The sequence below is a fragment of the Pelobates fuscus genome, chromosome 4 (genome assembly GCF_036172605.1).
Source record: "Pelobates fuscus isolate aPelFus1 chromosome 4, aPelFus1.pri, whole genome shotgun sequence".
NCBI classification, from domain to species: Eukaryota; Metazoa; Chordata; class Amphibia; order Anura; family Pelobatidae; genus Pelobates; species Pelobates fuscus.
The window spans coordinates 67,749,768-67,772,236 of record NC_086320.1 but is presented as its reverse complement, the minus strand read 5'-3'; the positions used below and the strand labels follow the sequence as shown (position 1 = coordinate 67,772,236).

The window sequence follows — 22,469 nt, the reverse complement described above, 5'->3', positions numbered from 1 at the left end:
ATTACCCACATTGGGATAACGTATCTGCTACTGGGCAGCTGTGGTTAATCTCTATCGTGATACGATAGGGGTTTACACGTCTCAACCCACATCCCCAAAATTCTTTAGAAAAAGGGGGGAGGGTGGATGTTGTAAGGTGGCTAGTAAGCCCGAGTATCATAACGTTCGATATCTAGTGGGGGCAAACATTTAAGAGAGGCATAATTCGTAATAAGTGACATATTATGTATCAATAGGAGAAAAGAAAAATAAAGGTCCATTCAAATGTTATGAACTAAGTTGATTATACATAATGAAGGAGTGGTAATAAAACAAGAAAGGCATGGTTCAACGAATAAATAAATAAACAAATAAACAAAAAAAGCATCATAAAAATGTTATAGACAAGTCAGATGAATGGGGCAAAAGAGAAGCCCTCATTTAGACCTCTCGGTTGGAGTGTTTTTAACTGATAAATCCATTTGGATTCTCTCTGTCTTAGGATTCTGTCAAAATCACCACGTCTTTGGTTCCTTTTCACTAATTCAAGGCCGCAGAATCTGAGGTTATTAGAGTCACCGTGATGGTGTTCCTCTAAATGTCTAGATATTGGTGTATCTAAACGGTTCCTTGGAGACCTTATATGCTCCATAATTCTCGCTTTGAAGGCCCTGAAGGTCTTGCCTACATATTTCTGTCCGCAGGCACAGGATAAAAGATATACAAGTCCCTTGGTGTTACAATTAAAGAAATCTTTTATCTTTACGGTATTTTCACCTGTGCTATCAGTTACGGTCTTTGAGCCTTTGGAGATGTATCGACAGGCGACACATCTACCGCAGCTGTATGAGCCACAGGGTGGGGTACCTAGCCAGGTGGCTCTTGGTTGTGTTGGGGTAGAGAAGTGACTTGGTACCAGCAAGTCTCGGATGTTACGTCCCCGTCTAGCCGTAATATCAATGTGAGGGCCAAGGACCTGTTTGAGGTGGGTGTCATTCAGCAGTAACGGCCAAAATCTGTCCAGTGACTTCCTAACCTCAGGCCAGCCAGCATCATATGTCGCGATCATGCGTATTTTGTCAGTTTCCCTATCAACCTTGTCAGGTTGGTCACTCAGGAGTGCACTCCTCTGGGTCCCTAATGCCCTTTTATACGCCAGCTTTAAGCAGCGGTTCGGATAGCCCTTAGCCTTAAAGTGGGCTCTAAGTTGTTGTGCTTTGAGTTTAAAATCTGAAATATCGCTGCAATTCCTGCGGAGACGGAGATATTGACCCGTAGGGATACCAGCCTTCAATGTTCTTGGATGATGACTACTCCAATGGAGAAGCGAGTTTGTAGCAGTTGGTTTTTTGTACAGTGTGGATTGAAATGTACCACCTTCATCCATGGTGATGGTCACGTCTAAAAAGTTAATAGAGCGTCCCCCAAATTCGAATGTGAAGCGGAGGTTCTCTTCATTGTGGTTAAGAAGAGTGACCAAGTCAGAGAATTCCTGAGGGGTGCCCTGCCAGACAATTAGAACGTCGTCAATGTAGCGACCCCACCATAATATCTTGGGCAAATACTCTGCCAAATTTTCTAAGGTGGATATCCAGTGTTCCCACCAGCCCAGGTGGAGGTTCGCGTATGATGGAGCACATGCTGTGCCCATGGCAGTACCTCTCACCTGGTGGTAGAACTTGGAATTAAACAAAAAATAGTTGTGTGACAGAATAAAGCCCAATAAACGTAAAACAAAAGTGGTATGGGGATCATCCCTAGGTGGTCTCTCATTAAGGTAGAATCCTACATGTTCAATCCCCCTCACGTGGGGAATGGAAGAATAGAGGGATTCAACGTCCAAGCTACAAAGACTCGCTGTAGAAGGAAATTTGAGCTCTGAAAGTTTATTTAGGGCTTGTTTCGTATCCCTAATATACGAAGGGAGGGCCTCGACAAAAGGTCTCAGGATTTTATCTACATACAGACTGCCGTTCTGTGTGAGATTATCTACCCCCGAAACGATTGGGCGTCCGGGGGGGTTTTCCCTGTTTTTGTGAACTTTAGGCAGGCAGTAGAAGGTTGCTATCTTAGGGTTACGATTAAGGACGAAGTCATATTCGTCCTTAGATAGCAACCCCCTACTGCGGCCGTCATCCAGAATTTCTTTGTATTTCTGGAGATAATCATTTGTCGGGTCAAACTTAATCACTTTATAGGTCTCAGAGTCACCCAAAACGTGTTCCACCATTTCAACATATTTATTTACATCCATTATCACGACATTACCCCCCTTATCCGCTGGTTTAACAATGATATCACTATCACTTTGGAGTGCCTTCAAGGCCCGCTGTTCATTTTTTTGGAGGTTGTCACTTGATCGGATGGAAAGAGTTTTAAAGTCAATTTTTTCGATCTCATTCCTGGCTGCTTCAAGAAAAAGTTCAATATTTCTGAAGCCAGCAAAGCTTGGTGTGTATCTACTCTTAGGTTTAAGATCGGTGTATTTATGGGTGGTACTTGGGTCGTTCTCATCCAGAAGAGACAAGAGAGTAGTCAGGCACTGGTAGTCTCTGGTCGTTAAACCAAGATCTCTAGCCCTTTTCTCATTCTGGATTGAATGGAATTTATGTAAAGCCAGTTTACGGATAAAAAGGTGGAGATCCTTGATCCAACTAAATCTGTCAAATGATGGAGTCGGTACAAATGATAGTCCCCTGCCGAGGACCCTAAGCTGGTCTTCGTTCAATGTATGGGATGACAGATTTATGACCTGTGACTCGGGTCCTGAAATTTGAGTGGTATCTAGTACCTTTTCCTTCTCCCCCCTCCTCCTCCTCCCCCCCCACCCCTTGGGTACCTGGTCTGATAACGTGTGCGTTGGCTTGGGAATTCTTCCTGATTGCCCATGGCTAAAAAATTAACCCCTTTCTTGAGAATCCCCCTTGGGTTAGGAGCCATTGTGGAGGTGGAGGGTTGTGATTGGGACTCAGATGGGGTAATTTGGCTACCTGAGTCCGTATCTGAGGAATCATAGTCTGATGTTAAAGTGTTATCTGAGGTACGTCTCATCCTACGATTAAAAGATTTGTAAATATTCCCGGTCTCATAATCATTCAGATCCCTCAAAAATTTGTCATGTTTCCTAAACTTTATTATGTCTTGGTATTTATCTAGGCTTTGTTTTAACCTAGATTCCATGAAAGTAAAATTAGGATCATTTTGGAATTGTTTAATCGTGGTGATTTCCTCATCAAGACTAGCATTTACTGTCTTAAGTTTGTCTTGCTCAAATTTACAAATGATGTGCATAAAAGTTTTAGAACAGGTTCCAGCTGCACACTCCCATTCCTTCATTAGCTCAACATTCTCTGAGTGGGATGAGGGGGTATTCCTCACTCTAAGGCCCCTCGGTATCATTTCCCTCTTTATGTAATTTTCAAGGGAAGAAATTTCCCAGCAGGTCCTGATCTGGCTTTTATAAAGACCCTGAAGTTTATTAAAGGATCTGTTAATGTCCGGGGTCATGGCGTTGGGGTCTAATTTAGTATTGGAAAAGACATTGTCTGCATCTTTACACCAGATGCTGCTATCCAGCTTGTTAGATAAGAAACCAGCCATAATATCTTCTTAAAATAAATGTAACCACTCTCGTAACCCAGGTATTGAAACCAAAAGAATAAAGAGCATAAGAACTATCGGTCAAAGTGCAAAACTCTGACCAGTAGTAAAAAAGGGGTTACATGCGCACAACACCACCAGCGGTAATTATTGGATGCGGCTGGCGGGCAATTAGAAACCCCACCTTCTACTGGATTAGTAGATGGTTGGGTATATAAACAAGGTAAAGGGAGGCTCATTATGTACCACTATTTGCCCTTGAGAAAGGCGGTGAGACCGCCGAAACGCGCGTTGGGCAGTTTGTTCCACATGATTGGACACACTGATATACTTTTGATGCTGACTGCTTTGACAACTTGAGGGAAAACCTCACAGCCCTAGGTACAGACTAGAGGGATTATTCTGAGTTAGGAGCAGCAATGGTAATTGTATTATTTGCAAAACTCTGTTTAGACTCAGTCCCTTTCATTACTTTGTTTTCTCTGTATATACTGTTTGATCTTACTTTCCTTTCAATTTACTTCCTTTTGGTGCACTGGATATACCAGGCACTTTTGATATTGGACTAAACTTAAGTACACCTTAGGATTCTCGGAAGCTATTATACAGATTTAACTAGATATCAGCTGTTCCTAGGAACACTGCAATTGGGGGAATCCCCCGGCTTTGGTGCTGTTTCCTGGCATTAATCAGTGACAGGTAGGCTGAGGTTCCAAGGGAAGCTTGATTAGCAACTATGTATCTTTACAAACTATATTGTGTCTAGAAACTTGATACACCAGTACTTTTTGTGATTGCTGCTGCTACTTGCATTCCAATAGGTACCCAGCCACACTGGTTCGCCAGTCCACATTTACAGTCGCATCGTATTATCTTGTTTTTAACCCTCACTGAGTGGGGTGATTTAATAGGTGGTGTGTTTTTTGATATTATATTTTTTTCCTTAAAGTTGTTCTATTAAAGTTTTTGTTATTTTCGTTGCTCTTATTGTTTTGATACTAAGACTGGGGGTAGCGGTAGTGAGATTAAGGACCCCGTTTTTACGGGGAACTCTTCTCACTCCCTCTGCTTTGATAAGTATTTATTCTGTCTTGTTGCTTGTATATTTTTAATTTACTGGTCAGTACTTTTCCAGGTCTATTGTTATTATAGTACTAGTTCCGTTTTAAACGTTATAGTAATTTCTTTCTTTCTTTCTTTAGAATTGTATTCTCTTGTAGCTTTTTTTCCCCTGGATAATCAGCATCTCACCTGTCATTTCCTTAGTGGGATTAATGTTATTCTGTCTTTCAATTTTTGCCAAGGAGATCTCTAGGTCTGCAATATCTCTACCCCCTTCTCTCTTCATCCAGGATCCATTTTTTAATCAAATATCCTCTTAGAAAGCATTTCAACGTACACCATAATGTAGTGTCTTTGACTTCTCCATTATTGTTAAACTCTAGGAAATCGCTAGCCTGTTTAATCAATTCTTGTTTACTCTCCTCTGATTTTAGTATAAATTCATTAATTTTCCATTTAGATCGTAAACCATATTGATGGTTACCTTTAAGAGTTAAGAAGGTTGGCGCATGGTCTGACCATGTGATGTTTCCTATTCTGGAGTTGATGATCATCTCAAGGGTAGGTCCAAGCATCAGAAAGAAATCAATTTGTGAATATATACTGTGCGGGAATAAATAGAAAGAGTAGTCTCTTTCCTCCGGGTGCTGGACCCTCCATACATCATAAAGTTTATTTTTAAAAAGAGAATTTCAAGAAATGTTAGCCTTAGTTCTAATAATGATTTCATATACATGATCTTTGTTTAATTTAACTGACTTTCTATATTTATCAAAATCACAGATACTATTTAGATCGCCTCCTATTATCAATAACACTTTCAAAATTTTCTCTATAATTTCAATAGAATGATTTAGGAATTTAACTGAACATTCAGATGGTGCATATAAACTAACAAAAGTATACTCAATAATGTTAATACGACAAATCAATATTTTGCATCTTCCTTCATTATCTGAGTCATGATGTATATATCCAAATTAAATTTTATTAGAAACAATCATGGCGACTCCTGCTTTCTTTTTTTCTATTAATGAAGATGTATTTATATTTGGGATATATATTGGGATATATATTTATATAATGGGAATTGATTTATTTTCCAATGAGTCTCTTGTATTAGAGCCACATCTATATTTTCTTTAACCAATAAATCATATAAAAATGCTCTTTTATATTGAGAATTCAGTCCCTGTGAGTTTAGTGTAACCAGTTTAAGAGACATCAAACACCTTTGACTCCACCTCCAGACCTCTTATTGTATTAAAACATCCACCCTGAGTAACCAGATAACAATCCATTGGACTGAAAAAAAAAAACATAAACAAAAACATTCTTACAACACACTTTTATACCTAATCTTCTGGCCTTGCGGTGCAGAAATAAATTCTGCAACACAAGCAAAAGAAAAAATTCCTGTACCATCAGGGATAGACTGGGGTCTGTGGAAGCACCTTTTACAAGATTATATTTGATTTCAAATGTATCAATGATATCTCTCAGATAGCACGTAAAAAAAAAAAAAAAAAAAAGAGTGTTACCTCGATGATCAACATTATTGATAGGGGGAAATAAAGAAAGAGAGAAGGGCTTTCTCCTTTAAAAAGAAAAAAATATTTCCAATGCTTAGGAGTATACCCCTCAACAAACAATTATATAAGAGCAAATATAAAATAAATAAATGTATAGTGCTTTTCTCATTACTAATAATCAAATATGTAAAAATAATTTCTTTATTAATCATCACTTTCTCCCTTGTTGTCTTTCTCTTCCCCTTGTCTCCCTCCCTTTTCCTTCCCTTCCTTCTTCTTCCCTTTCCTCTCCTGTTGCTTAAATACTATGCATTTCCTTTCTAAACTAGTGATTATCAATTAACCTTTTATAGAGTGAATTAATTTACTATTCCATGTATTAAACAAGTCTGTTAAATTCTCTAGTATACAAATATCCCAAAAGGGTCAAATAGTGCTTTCTAGATTATTTGATTGTAATCATAAAAAACAAACAAAAACAAAAAACAAATCTACAATCATAACCACCAAACCATTGATAGGAGACATTAAGTAAGAGGGAAGAGCTTTTACCTTTACTTATATCCCTTTCTTTTCCAATTCCTTCCTTCTCCTTCATTTATAGAAAATTATTTCAGTAATTTAGGAGTAAACCCCCGCAATAAACAATTATAAAAAAAATGTAAATAAAAAAATAAATAGTGCATAGTGATATTCTTATTACTTATAATCAATATACAAAAAGGTTTCTTTGTGACTGATTTTTCTTTTTTTTTTCCTTCCCTTCTTCTTCCCTTCCTTCCGCTTTCCCAATATACATTTTTTTCTTTCTGTACTAGTGATTATCAATTATCCTTTTTTCAAGTGAACAAATTTCCTATTCAATGCATTAAACAAATCTATTAAATCCTCTAGTGTACGAACATCCCATAAGGGTCAAATAGGACTTCCAGGTTATTTAATTATAATCATATAGGAAAAATAAACAAATAATTCCTTTGTTTTCCGTTTCCTCTCCTTCTTCTTTCTTCCCTACTACCAGTATATCACCTCATTTATCTAACACCTCCAAATGTATTTCTTAAGTGATTATAATATTCTAATTATGTCTTTTACTTATTGTAAAATTTCTATTCTATAGCAGTGAAAATACTATCACTTAAGAGAAATATCAATATTGTGTATTATTTCGATATCAATTAAAAAATGTCTATTCTGTGATGGTGATTCTCAATGATCATATTTATCAAGTGTAGTGTTCTTTTTAAAAAAAAAAAGTGTAGATGTTCTTTTTAAAGAAAACAAGAGAATCTTCTTCCTACAGATCTGGCAACTGAAATTCGCTGACATTTTACATTTTAAGAATTATTTTTAACTTGTCTTTGATCATCTTGGCTTATTTGCCCTCCACCAACCCTGCAATACCTTCTACAAAAAAGAAGCTATACCAGAAAAAAAAATATTTTTCCAATTTGCTTGAAATATTCTGCATATTGAGTCTGAGTCTGTTCGTCCATTGGATCTTCCAAGATAGAAGTCTCTCTGATTGGTTACACAGTCTTTTTTTTACCTAACAGAGAAATTAATAGATTCATAGTGTCCAAGAATTATTAATCATCTTTGACAGACAATAAGGTCTTAAATGTGTGCCATACTCTATGTCCTTAAGTTTCGTATGAAAAGGAAATACAGTTTTTAAAGATTTATGGGGAAATTTGCCTTCACCTTATCAGAGACATTTTCACTAATTTGTAGAGATTCCTATTGGTGAACAACAGAGTAATTCAATGATGATTCAGAATATCCTGTGGAACGAGGTAAGGATCCTTCACATGAATTCTAAGATTCAGAGTTGTAAGGAGATCTGGCATGCTTCTTTCCTATGCATGGTCATCAAATGGAAAAGTCCAGCAGCTGAAGGTATAGTCTGTCATGCTATGGTTCAGGCATCCACAAAAGGTTTTTTTTTTTTTTTTTAAAGGGACACTATAGTCACCTGAACAACTTTAGCTTAATGAAGCAGTTTTGGTGTATAGAACATGCCCCTGCAGCCTCACTGCTCAATCCTCTGCCATTTAAATGGCTTTGTTTATGAAGCCTAGTCACACCTCCCTGCATGTGACTTGCACAGCCTTCCATAAACACTTCCTGTAAAGAGAGCCCTATTTAGGCTTTCTTTATTGCAAGTTCTGTTTAATTAAGATTTTCTTATCCCCTGCTATGATAATAGCTTGCTAGACCCTGCAAGAGCTTCCTGTATGTGATTAAAGTTCAATTTAGAGATTGAGATACAATTATTTAAGGTGAATTACATCTGTTGTGAAACCAGTTTTTTTTTCATGCAGGCTCTGTCAATCATAGCCAGGGGAGGTGTGGCTAGGGCTGCATAAACAGAAACAAAGTGATTTAACTCCTAAATGACAGTGAATTGAGCAGTGAAATTGCAGGGGAATGATCTATACACTAAAACTGCTTTATTTAGCTAAAGTAATTTAGGTGACTATAGTGTTTCTTTAAACTAGACTGAAGTCAGCTAACACAGGATGCCGTTGTTGTTCTTTTCTCAGAATCAGCACACGTTTTGCAAAGATTTTCATACAATCATCAGACAAGCGAATGTCTATGCGGCTTCAGCTGCGTCATAAAACTTGGGGCCCCATATAAACCATGTGACTGAGCCCAAGCTTCTTGGTAGTAAGCTTTAGTAAAAGGCTTCATAACAAGGAAATTCCCATTTCTGTTTGTTCATTTTTTTAAATTGTGTAAGCATTTTTTTTTACTTTAAAGTCTATGATATTCATTGATCTAAAATTTACAAAATTTACCATTTTACTTACTTCCCAACATTTCAATAGACAACGAGTGACACTTTCACTTTAGTGTTGTGAGTGGTGTTGTGGCAGATGGTGGAGCTGTTCTCAAAAAAGTTAGATTGCTTACTAATAAAAAATGTATGCAAGCAAAATGTCATTTAGAACAAGAACTATCTGTTTTATTTACACAGACTGATTTATATACACATCTATTGTAGTTTAATGACACATTAATGTGTGAAAACCAAGGTCTGACAGATGTACATCATGTGTCTCAAAAGTATTAGTTTTGCAAATCAGATACACATTCATCATTTACCTGCTCTCCATGTGCAAAAACACTATACATGAGAAACAGTTCCTATGTGTCAGCGTTTGAGCAACATTTATGGGAATCTAATATTGGTTGTGTCTGCATTGACTGATGTGCAGTTGCAGTAAAGCAATAGCATCTAGTGATTTGTCATTTCCAATCTTTGCGGACTGGTCAAAGCATTCGCAAATAAAATTTGGTTGAACTCTACTGTGCAGTTAGGGCCCTCTGCAGCAACATCACAGCTAATTGTGGCACAGTTACAAGAAGGAGAAATGTCTATTCTTTCCGTTTTGTAATAAATGACTCCTTTATTTTATGTCCACTGATACCATTTATATCTAGTTCCCTTACTACACCTAGGCAAATAAAACCTCTTCTATGACACTATATAAAGAAACAGTTGTTGGAACACTTGCTGGAAAAAAATTTAATGATGCCTTAATGAAGTTGGCAATGTTTCTTTGTTTCTAAGTGGCATTTGCAGATTGCATCTTTATGATGAAGAACAAAGTAGCAGAAAATAGGTTTTGTTGTTAAAATACCTGTCTATTTAGCAAGAAAATTTAAAAAGACCAATTTACCATTTAAATATAACAATACCTCTCCTAATTTCATCTGTGATATAATGGTAGGCCTCTGCTAATTTTAAAGCCTAGCACATCATCCCCCATCCATTACTCAAGTTTAACATATTTTAAGGCTATAATTCATTTGTGCAATCATTTGTAAAGCTCATATATTAAAATATATATTGAAAGTAGAGGACATATGCTTCCCTATATAATTTAATGAAAATGGCAATTACATAGGTGAGTTCCAAATACTGGCATTTTAATCATGACATAAAAATGCTGTTCCCAATTTATTTTTTATTTTTAAAGGAACATTCAATTAAATAGTTGTTTTAATGCACTGTTCTTTAAATATGACATTAGGAATCATCTGCACAACTATTTTCTTTGGCGTCTTTGCTTTTCGAGACATTATAAAAAAGAAGTCAAACCATGCCATGAAAGCATGTGGCAGCGTGCCCTTGAAAGTACACCAAGGAACAAACCCAAGAGGAGAACCAAATCAGAACAGTCCAGCCAAATCCAGGAATCCAGGAACTATTTGAATGTATGCCCAAAACACGTGACAACTTTTCCTTCAATTTCCAATTTCATATTAGCTAGAATATCACCTGCGTATCTCCCAACACGATATCCAGTTTTCAATAGTACTAAATCGGCAGCCATCAAGCATTATTTTTATCTTTACCTTGGCACAGTTCATGATCCTTTTGCATTCCATCAGTAAAAAAAAGCTCATAACAAAATTAAAAAACTTAAAATCTGGATATCATAATGCATTTTTAACGGAACCGCTGGCACCCCGACCGGGTACCCTCCGCTGACGGATGCTCCTAGTGCTTTCCGAGGTCTCCAAGCATTCCACCAGACACCATAACCACTGTAGACTCCCACGAACCGCCGCAGCTTGGTTGGGGTCTCGCCACGCTACCCACTCTGGACCCAAGACCAGGGTCTAGCTTCCAGTAGATGGACCTCTCCGAATTCCAGAGAGCAGGAACAGGAACAAGCTTTTAGCAGAGCTCAGCGATAATACCCTGGGGAGTATAGTGATTATAGCAATCCCCAGAGTGTAGTTCTCCAATCCCCCAAACATGAGCCGAAACTTCATGAAGGTACAAGATGATCTCAGGTGCTAGCACACCCAGTCTGCTTTTATTTCCATCTTACACATATAAGACCGCCCACAGGGGAGGGGTAAAATAGCCAATAGCATAACGGTTGCAACCCACAGGTTCCCTCCCCTCAGATAACCAGTTAACATAATTATTACAGCCAGGAAAACTACAGTTTTTATACATGTGCTATAACTTTAAAACCGTACATCCAATCTTCATAACAATTACATATTTGGAATCAGCACACTTTAAACATAAACACTTCCAAAAATCAGACAAATCCCTCCAGTGGATCAAAAGTTAGCTGGAGGTCCCTTTATGACCGACCGCAAGCACATTTTCCTGCCCAAAACAGTTCCATAGATTTGGGCTGTGCGGCCGGTCAATTTCATGCCGAAAAACGACTTGGTTCAGTATGGGAGAAGGTAAGGGTCAGCGGTGTTCGGCAAAATGTGTAGCCGATTTCAGTTCCACAGAATCTTTAGCATACACCGCTGACCGCGTTCGACTGAACAAAGATGGCCACCGCCATGTGCAATTAACCTGCACACTTTAACTTCTGGGTGGTCCGCCTGTGTAATACTTGGTTCAGTAAGCCCTATTTACTGAACCAAGTGGGAGAAAGCCAGGGGCAAGTTATTTTACAGGTCTGGGGACATAGTCTTAAAGGGACATTGTTCACCAAAGTTACAAGATGTCCCCAGACGGTTCTTATAGGGCCATACACACCCAATAAAAGTTAATACTTTTCAGGGGCCATAGTCTTAAAGGGTATTGTTACCCAAAGTCTCAATATGTCCCCAGACAGTTCTTAAAGGGCCAGCAGCAGTACAAGAAAATACCATTCACTGTGCTTAAAGGGCCAGCAGTCGCACAATAAAATACAATATGCCCAAATATAGTTCTCTAAACGTACCAATTTTCCAGGGGCCATAGTCAGCCGGTAGGAGGCGGGCAAACAGGCTTCTCCAATGCCCAGTGGAGAGGTTGGTTTCGTCACAGCATTCTTTCAAAGTAAATAAATAAAAATAATTTTCGAATATATTGGTGTATTTTCACAGCTGTAGACCTGACCTCTCTAGAATTTTCATGAAATATTTTTCCATACACACCAAGCTATATCTAGAGATGGAAAACAAATGCACAAATGGCTTTTCTTACCTGTCACCTTTGAAAAAGTATGTTTTCCCAACATCTTCCCACCAGACAGCTGTATCTATTCCATGTGGTGGAATTCCATGGCCAAGGTGGATTAAGTCATGAGGATAGCCAGATTGTAGGGTTGTGTCTTTAAAAACCCAATATTTGTTGCCTGGAAATGAAATTAGACGTTTTGATATTTCAGAAAGCTTTGAAAAAATAGCATTTTATAAAACACAATTTTATATATGCTTTTACTGTATTTTCCTGCAGATGGAAGGAATGTTTTGACTTGTGGAATATTAAAATTATTCAGAGAAAAAAAAACCACACCTAATTTACCGACAATCACTTGTATTAATGTGAAAAAAGGGTGAATGATATTAAGATGAATATAATTCACACCTCTTTATACAATATTAATATTAATAAATCGTTTACACATTGCCTACAAAAACTATGCATTTACATTTATGTATTTTACTCCCCAAGGCCAAGGACAGTCTAAATTGTCACAACAATTGGGTCCATAAGTTTTATTAGCTAGGCGACTGCAGGGGTCTGTGCAGCAGCTAGTGTTTAATAATGAGGCATTCCTTACTGGTGTAAAGGTATGCAAGCAACAGATCACCGTAATGGAAAAATATGCATTGGGTTCTTAAAGAGTTAAAGCAGGACACTAATGTAAATTTGACACTTGGCAAAGAAAATGTATTCCATAACAACCCCTAAATCACACAAATATTGCATACAGCCTTTTGATGAATGTTCATGTTTGGTAGACATTATGACATTCATTTTATATTAGTTTAGGCGAATGTAATGTAATGGAAGTCAATAACAAGCTAATTTAAAGTCACTGAGCGGATGTACATTGATCCCGGTCAAATGTTGTGCTCTTTTGATACACATCTTTGAGGGAAATGTACATTCAATGTACCATCAGGGCATAACAACCATGCCTGTTGTTACAGGTCCTGTTGTCACTGCCTGGACTGCTTGAGGAGACTCGGGGAGGTTCAGGGAGATACGGCTGTAAGAGGCCTGGGCCACCTGGTGTGCCCCACATTTCCAACGTGCACATATTCAAATATAGTGATTATAGATATATATTTATATGTCCCTGCGGGATCCCCCTGTATAGTGAACTTCAAATTTGACCCTTGTGTTTATTCTAATAAGCATGAATGTTGTAAGTCATATTATCTGTGAAGTCTTGCAAGACAAATAAGGCTTACGAAAATTCTTTAGAACCATCAAATTCATTTTGTTTTCACTTTTTAAATGATTGAATTGTCTTGGTTTACTCGCAGGCAGTGTTTAACTTATTTAACCCCTTAAGGACGGTGGCTGTACTATGCCATCCTTGGACGTTACCACTTGCTGGCGATCTCCCACCATCGATCGCGATGAAGGGACTTGCCTGGCATCCCAGTCAGTCCCCCTGCTGCTGATTCGGCCCTCCCATGCCATTTGATCACGAGGTCCTTACAAGGACCTCACAATCACATGGATGGAATAGCTGGATTGTTTGGATTATTACCCTGGTTTAGCAAGGGACATTACTTTATGCTTAAGTGCTCGAATTTGAGCTAGGATTTTGTTTGTAGATTTTCCTTTCTGTTTTGCTGCAGTTTTGAACAAACTGAGACTGTTGTTCTATACCTGTTACCTTAGAGGACTGTGTTGCTTTGCCCATGAAGTTCACAAGATGGTGGAGAATGCGGGCATCTAAAGCACATTTATACAGTCTGTGGGTATAGAGGCCTAAGGTACTGTGACTCTGCAAATGGAGACTGGTTGTTTGAAACAGAGGCCTGCAGGTGTGGTGTGTGGTATTTACCAGGTGGCTGTGAAAAACAAAAGCAAGATGGAAGAGTTAGTAAAAGCCTTGGTACAGGCTACTACTACCCAGCAAGACACAAACCGTGTAACAGCGGTTCAGATCAGTAGCCTCATGAAGTCACCGCGACAGGTTGTTGCGGTCCAACAGGAGACAAACCGCTTATTGGCCACACAAATAGACTGCGTAATGGAAACACAGCAGGAAGACAGAGTAAAACTAACAAGTGCTTTGCAACAAACCATACTGTCAAGTGTGACTACCCCTACTATGGATAGGGGGCACCGGATTAGAGTTAATGACTTTTTACATAAAGTGAGTGAGGTTGATGACATGGAGGCTTACCTGACAACCTTTGAAAGGATTGCTACCCGAGAAGGATGGCCTCCAGTTCAGTGGGCAGGATTATTAGCCCCTTGCCTCAGTGGAGAATACCAAAAAGCATATGATGATTTGCCTCTCAGCCAAGCACAAGACTATGACCGACTAAAAGCAGAAATACTAACACGACTTGGAGTTACGCCTGCAGTGCGAGCCCAAAGATATAATGCATGGGTTTATGATACAGAGAAATCTACTAGGTCACAAATGTATGACCTCTTGAGACTTGCCCAGAAGTGGCTACAGACAGAAATCAACTCTGCTGCAGTAATCATTGAAAAGGTTGTTATGGATCGCTTTCCCAGGAGTCTGCCGATAGCGCTACGGAAATGGGTCAGTCAAGCGGATCCAAAGGACCCAGAAGAAATGATGAACTTGACAGAGAGATACTGGTTTGCTAATGAAACTCAGTAAAGAAAAAAAACAGGGAGAGAGTACTAAGAAGATTTTACTGGCCAGGAATCTACTCTGCTATAGTGCGATTTTTGCAAGTCATGCCCAGAATGCCAAAGAAAGGCTCCATTCCAAGCTTTCCGTAATCCCCTCATTCCTCTTCCCATCATAGAAGTCCAATTTGACAGAATTGCTATGGACCTAGTTGGTCCTTTACTTAAATCCGCTAGGAGGCACCAATATATATTGGTAGTACTAGATTATGCTACCCGCTATCCCGAACCTATACCTTTAAGAAATACCTCAGCTAAAACCATTGCCAGAGAGTTAATGTTTATGTTCAGCCGGGCTGGAATACCTAGAGAAGTACTTACAGACCAAGGTACCCTTTTTATGTCACGAGTGATGAAAGAGCTATGTAACTTGAAGATTAGACAATTGAAAATTTCAGTGTATCACCCACAAACTGATGGGTTAGTGGAAAGATTTAATAAAACCTTAAAAGCAATGCTCCGTAAGGTAATTGATAAAGATGGTAAGAATTGGGATTGTTTGCTCCCATTTCTAATGTTTGCTATCAGAGTCCCCCAAGCTTCCACGGGGTTCTCACCTTTTGAATTGTTATATGGCAGACATCCTAGAGGTCTCCTTGATGTTGCGAAGGAGACATGGGAACAGGAACACACGCCTCATAGGAGTGTTATTGAACATGTGGCACAAATGCAGGATCGCATTGAGGCCATAAAGCCAATTGTCAGGGAAAATATGGAGAGAGCACAGGAAGCCCAGAAAGCTAGTTATAACAGGAATGCTAGACTTAGGGTCTTTCAACCCGGAGACAGGGTTATGGTACTAATCCCCACTGTAGAAAGCAAGTTCCTTGCAAACTGGCATGGCCCATACGAGATCATTGAACGAGTCAATGAGGTGAATTATAAGGTGAGACAACCTGGTAGAAGAAAGCCCGAACAAATATACCATATAAATTTACTTAAACCCTGGACAGACAGAGAGGTCTTGATGGCCATGACAGACAATGTTCCTCAGACCAAAGTAGACAAAGTACCAGAGGTTAACATTGCTGACACTCTAGCACCTCATCAGCAAAATGAGGTCCGAGAGTTTGTTGCTAGAAATCAGGATGTGTTTGCTCCAGTACCAGGAAAGACTCATGTTATTGAACATGACATAATTACGGAACCTGGAAAAAGGGTTAACTTGAAACCCTACCGAATCCCAGAGGCCAGAAAAGAAGCCATTAAAGCAGAGGTCCAAAAGATGCTTTAGCTAGGGGTTATCGAGGAATCATAAAGTGAATGGAGTAATCCTATAGTGTTGGTACCCAAGCCAAACGGAGAAATCAGATTCTGTAATGATTTCAGAAAATTAAATGAGATATCAAAATGTGATGCTTATCCCATGCCTAGGGTTGATGACCTAATAGAGAGATTAGGACGATCCAGATATCCGACTACATTAGATCTGACTAAAGGTTATTGGCAAGTTCCCTTAACAGAGCTGGCCAAAGAAAAAACTGCTTTTTCCACACCAGAAGATTTATTTCACTACAAAGTCTTACCTTTTGGGTTGCATGGTGCACCTGCCACCTTCCAAAGAATGATGGATAGAATCCTTAGACCCCATAGTGAATATACGGCTGCCTACCTTGAGGATGTGGTTATACACAGCACAGATTGGGAAACACACGTTCCCCGAGTTCAGGCAGTAATAAAGTCTATACGAGATGCAGGTCTAACTGCCAATACATCCAAATGTATGATAGGTTTGGAAGAGGCTAAGTATTTGGGCTACACTATTTGGAGGGGTCTCCTGAAACCACAGAAAAGTAAGGTAGATGCTATTTGGGATTGGCCACATCCTGTGACAAAGAAACAAGTCAGGGCATTTCTAGGCTTACTGGGCTACTACCGTAGATTCATACCTAACTTTGCTACGATCGCAAACCCGCTGACAGAGCTAACTAAGGCAAAAGGCCCTGTTATGATGAAATGGACTCACGAGGTAGAGAAGGCATTTAGTGCCCTGAAGGAGGTTTTGTGTACTGACCCAATTTTGGTTGCTCCAGATTTTACAAAATAATTTTTGGTACAGACAGATGCATCTGATGTGGGCCCAGGAGCGGTTCTTTCTCAAGTACACGGAGGAGAAGAACATCCCATTATGTACCTGAGCAAAAAGCTGAATCCCCATGAACAGAGATACTCAGTGGTTGAGATGGAATGCTTGGCCATAAAATGGGCACTAGAAACACTTAAGTATTATCTATTGGGGAGAAGGTTCAAACTTGTCACAGATCATGCGCCCTTGACGTGGATGAGACAAAACAAGGAAACAAATGCCAGAGTAACTAGGTGGTTCCTTAGTCTTCAGCCATATAACTTCTCTATGGAGCAGGGAAATGCAGATGGTTTATCCAGAGTCCATTGTTTGTGGTCAAAGGTCGCTACGACCGATGGGTCTAAGCTGGTGGGGAGGATATGTGACAGAGGGCTTGAATTTGAGCTAGGATTTTGTTTGTAGATTTTCCTTTCTGTTTTGCTGCAGTTTTGAACAAACTGATTGCTGCATGGATTTTTGTGCACAATGTAAATAAACCACACAATTTTTGCATAAGAGACTGTTGTTCTATACCTGTTACCCTAGAGGACTGTGTTGCTTAGCCCATAAAGGTCAATATATATATATATATATATATATATATATATATATATATATATATATATATATATATATATATAAATCCAAGGCTCCTGCACTCCAACTTTAACAAAATAAATACCTGATGCTCTGGTCATATAAAGTATAAATAATGAAAAAAATACCGGCACTCCAGGATTTGATGAAAAAGAGAGCTTAGTTCATCTTTATTCTTACAGTTCCAGTCAACATTTCAGCTCTAGCACAGAGCTTTCTTCAGGACAAAAGATGAACTAACCTCTCTTTTTTATCAAATCCTGGAGTGCCGGTATTTTTTTCATTATATATATATATATATATATATATATTATGTATATGATCTAAGTATGTATAAACACATACACATACATGCACTGTCTAAGTGTATTTTAATATTAATATATATATATATATATATATATATATATAATTATATATATATATATATATATATAAATACGTTAAAAATGAAAAACCAAAATAAATAATTAAAAAATATATGTGTGTAATTTCATTCTAACTGTATTTTGATATTAATATATATATATATATATATATATATATATATATATAACTGTATGTTGATATTAAAATACACTTAGAACGAAATAATATATATAGTGATGTTGCGAACATAACATTTTCCGTTCGCAAATGGCGAACACGAATTTCCGCAAATGTTCGCGAACGGGCGAACCGCCATAGACTTCAATAGGCAGGCGTATTTTAAAACCCACAGGGACTCTTTTTGGCCACAATAGTGATGGAAAAGTTGTTTCAAGGGGACTAACACCTGGAGTGTGGCATGCCGGAGGGGGATCCATGGCAAAACTCCGATGGAAAATTACATAGTTGATGCAGAGTCTGGTTTTAATCCATAAGGGGCATAAATCACCTAACATTCCTAAATTGTTTGGAATAACGTGCTTTAAAACATCAGGTATGATGTTGTATCGATCAGGTAGTGTAAGGGTTACGCCCGCTTCACAGTGACAGACCAAACTCCCCGTTTAACGCACCGCAAACAACTGCAAACAGTCCATTTGCACAACCGCAAACTCCCCATTTGCACAAGGTTGGATACCAAGCTAGCCATGTCCCGTTCCTCGTCCTCACTGATGTCATTGAAGGTCTCTTCCTCCACCCAGCCACGTACAACACCAAGGGTCCCCGAAAGGTGACAACAAGCCCCCTGGGACGCCTGCTGTGTTTGGTCTTCCACTTCCTCAAAGCCCCCTTCCTCCTCTGACTCCTCTTCTTCAGACTCCTCTCTCTGTGTTTCCACTCTCTGCATTATTATAAGGTGTGTTAAGTAGTACTATTCCTATCAGTTTAATCCCTGTTACGTCCCCTATCAGGGGACGTGTATATGGCATCGATTTTAGGAACCGGGAGATGGAAAAAGATGCTTGGTCGGTCCTCCTACTTCAAATTTGGGGCACTGCGCGTGTAATCTAACACCACTCCTATCTAATCAGATAGGAGTGGTGTGTTAAGTAGTCCCCCTCATCAGGCCTTTTTTACTTGAATGTATCGTCCACTGTCAGTCCCTTCAGGATCCATCCCTCATTCATCCTAATAAAGGTGAGGTAATCTAGACTTTTTTGACCTAGGTGACTTGTCTTCTCAGTGACAATACCTCCTGCTGCACTGAAGGTCCTTTCTGACAGGACACTTGAAGCGGGGCAGGCCAGAAGTTCTATCGCAAATTGGGATAGCTCAGGCCACCGGTCAAGCTTCCACACCCAGTAGTCAAGGGGGTTCATCGCTCCTCAGAGTGTCGATATCTGCAGTTAAGGCGAAGTAGACTGCTACCTGTTGGTCGAGTCGTTCTCTGAGGGTGGACCCCAAAGGGCTGTGGCGATGCATGGGACTTAAAAAGCTCTGCATGTCCTCCATCAACAAAACAGCTGTAAAGCATCCTGTCCTTGCCAGCGTGGTCGTGGGAGGAGGATGATTACTTTCACCTCTCCCCCTGTTAGATTCCCGTTGTGCTGTGACATCACCCCTATACGCTGTGTAAAGCATACATTTTAATTTATTTTGGAACTGCTGCATCCTTTTCGACTTGCGGTAATTTGGTAACATTTCAGGCACTTTCTGCTTATACCGGGGGTCTAGTAGCGTGGACACCCAGTACAGGTCATTCTCCTTCAGCCTTTTTATACGAGGGTCCCTCAACAGGCACAAGAGCATGTAAGACCCCATTTGCACAAGGTTGGATGCCAAGCTACTCATGTCCTGTTCCTCATCCTCAGTGATCTCACTGAAGGTATGTTTTCCCCCCCAGCCACGTACAACACCACGGGTACCAGATAGGTGACAACGAGCACCCTAGGATGCCTGTTGTGGTTGGTCTTCCTCCTCCTCCTCAAAGCCACATTCCTCCTCTGACTCCTCTTCCTCATAATCCTCTTCCAGCGTTGCCGCAGGTCCAGCAATGATGCTGATAAGGCTGTTTCTGGTGGTGATGGTGACCACAACTCTTCCTCTTCATGCTCATCTACAGCCTGATCCAGCACTCTTCGCAGGGCACGCTCCAGGAAGAAAACAAATGGTATGATGTCGCTGATGGTGCTTTTGATGCGACTGACTAGGTTTGTCACCTCCTCAAAAGGAAGCATGAGCTTACAGGCATTGCGCATGAGCGTCCAGTAACGTGGCAAAAAAATTCACAGCTCCGCAGAGGCTGTTCTAGCACCCCGGTCATACAAATACTCGTTAATGGCTTTTTCTTGTTGGAGCAGGCAGTCGAACATTAGGAGTGTTGAATTCCAACATCTCGGGCTGTGGCAAATCAAGCGCCTCACTGGCATGTTGTTTCACCGCTGGATATCTGCAAAGTGCGGCATGGCCATGTAGGAACGCCTGAAATGGCCACACACCTTCCTGGCCTGCTTCAGGACGTCCTTTAAGCCTGGGTACTTATGCACAAAGTGTTGTACGATCAGATTACACACATGTGCCATGCACGGCACATGTGTCAACTTGCCCAAATTCAATGCCGCCAACAAATTTCTTCCGTTGTCACAAACCACTTTGCTGATATCCAGTTGCTGTGGAGTCAGCCACTGATCCACCTGTCCGTTCAGGGCAGACAGGAGTGCTGGTCCGGTGTGACTCTCTGCTTTCAGGCAAGTCAACCCCGAAACGGCGTAACACTGAGGTATCTGGGATGTGGAATAGTACCTGGGGAGCTGGGGGGGGTGCCGTTGATGTGGAGCAAGACGCAGCAGCAGAAGAGGACTCAGCCGAGGAGGTTATGGAAGAGGATGGAGTAGGAGGAGTAGAGGAGGTGGCAGCAGGCCTGCCTGCAAGTCGTGGCGGTGTCACCAACTCCTCTGCAGAGCCACGCATTCCATGCTTGGCAGCCGTCAGCAGGTTTACCCATTGCGCAGTGTAGGTGATATACCTGCCCTGACCATGCTTTGCAGACCAGGTATCAGTGGTCAGATGGACCCTTGCCCCAACACTGTGTGCCAGACATGCCATTACTTCCTTTTGCACAATCGAGTACAGGTTGGGGATTGCCTTTTGTGCAAAGAAATTTTGGCCGGGTAACTTCCACTGCGGTGTCCCAATAGCTACAAATTTTTGGAACGCCTCAGACTCCACCAGCTTGTATGGTAAAAGCTGGCGGGCTAAGAGTTCAGACAAGCCAGCTGTCAGATGCTGGGCAAGGGGGTGACTTTCTGACATTGGCTTCTTACGCTCAAACATGTCCTTGACAGACACCTGACTGTGGGCAGATGAGCAGAAACTGCTCAAGGCGAGAGACGGAGTGGCGGATGGTTGAGAGGGGGCAAGGAGGACAGCAGTGGTTGACGTGGCTGAAGATGCTGGACCAGGAGGAGGATGGCGGCTTTGAGTTTGTGTGCTGCTTGTACTCATGTGTTGATCCCATAGCAGTTGTACCTAGGTGGGTGTTGAACTTCCCACGACTCAGTTTCTTTTGGCACAGGTTGCAAATGGCATCGCTGTTGTCAGAGGCAGACACACCAAAAAAATGCCACACTGCTGAGCTCTGCAATGACTGCATTCTGGTGGTGGCAACAGCATGCGTTGATTGGCGTGCTGTCTGGCTGACCCCGGGTGCCGATGCATGCTGTCTGACAGTGCCACTAGCTCCTTGCGACGACCTCCCCTTGCTTCCAACTCGTCTCCTCCTCCTCTCTGTCTCCCCATCTGAACTTTCCCCCTGTTCTTCTTCTCTTCTAGCGGGCATCCACGTGACTTCCACGGACGCATCGTCATCATCAACCGCTTCACTTGTATCTGACAACTCAGCAAAGGAAGCAGCAGCAGGTACAACATCATCATCATCACATCGTACGTCCATGTGTGTAATGCTGCCTGACTGAGACATATCCCTGTTATCTACATCCTCTGGCAATAATGCTTGCGCATCACTCATTTCTACCAACTGATGTGTAAATAACTCCTCTGACATATCAAGTGAAGCGGCTGTGGTGCTAGTTCAGGGTACGTGGCCTCTGAACACTGGGCATTATTCTAGGGCCAAAGGGAATCACAGCACCATGACCACGACGGCCCCTGAGGGGTGGCCTGCCTCTGCCTGTAATTTTTTTTTCAATTAGTGGTACTATGCGTGCAAGCTACTGTGACAACAGATATAAGTGGCACTGTGCACTGGCAGAAGTTGGCAGAGTAGACGCTGTAGGCCTGACACACACTCTTGCAGACAACTAACTGCTATTCAATCTATTACAGTCAAAAAAATGTTTTTTTAAATGTACACTACTGTTACACTAGATATGAGTTGCACTGGTGTGACACTGTGCCCTGGCAGGCCCTGAAACGCACACGTGTGAAGGAAACTGACTGCTATTATTTCACAGTCAAATTTCTAGTTTTTTTTTAAATGTACACTACTGTTACACCAGATATGAGTTGCACTGGTGTGACACTGTGCCCTGGCAGGCCCTGAAACGCACACATGTGAAGGAAACTGACTGCTATTATTTCACAGTCAAATTTCTAGGTTTTTTTTTTGCAAGCTATTGTGGCACCAGATATGAGTGGT

At 40.6% G+C, this 22,469-nt stretch overlaps 1 protein-coding gene across 2 annotated transcripts in view; it reads right to left on the bottom strand.

The window, feature by feature from the left end:
- Positions 1 to 22,469, bottom strand: part of MMP16 (matrix metallopeptidase 16) — a 240,503-nt gene that overhangs the window by 11,289 nt on the left and 206,745 nt on the right. For both annotated transcript variants that reach the window (XM_063451271.1, XM_063451272.1), the window contains one exon: positions 12,133 to 12,283. In XM_063451271.1, coding sequence (XP_063307341.1) covers positions 12,133 to 12,283 — 151 coding nt within the window. The remainder of the gene's footprint in view (positions 1 to 12,132; positions 12,284 to 22,469) is intronic.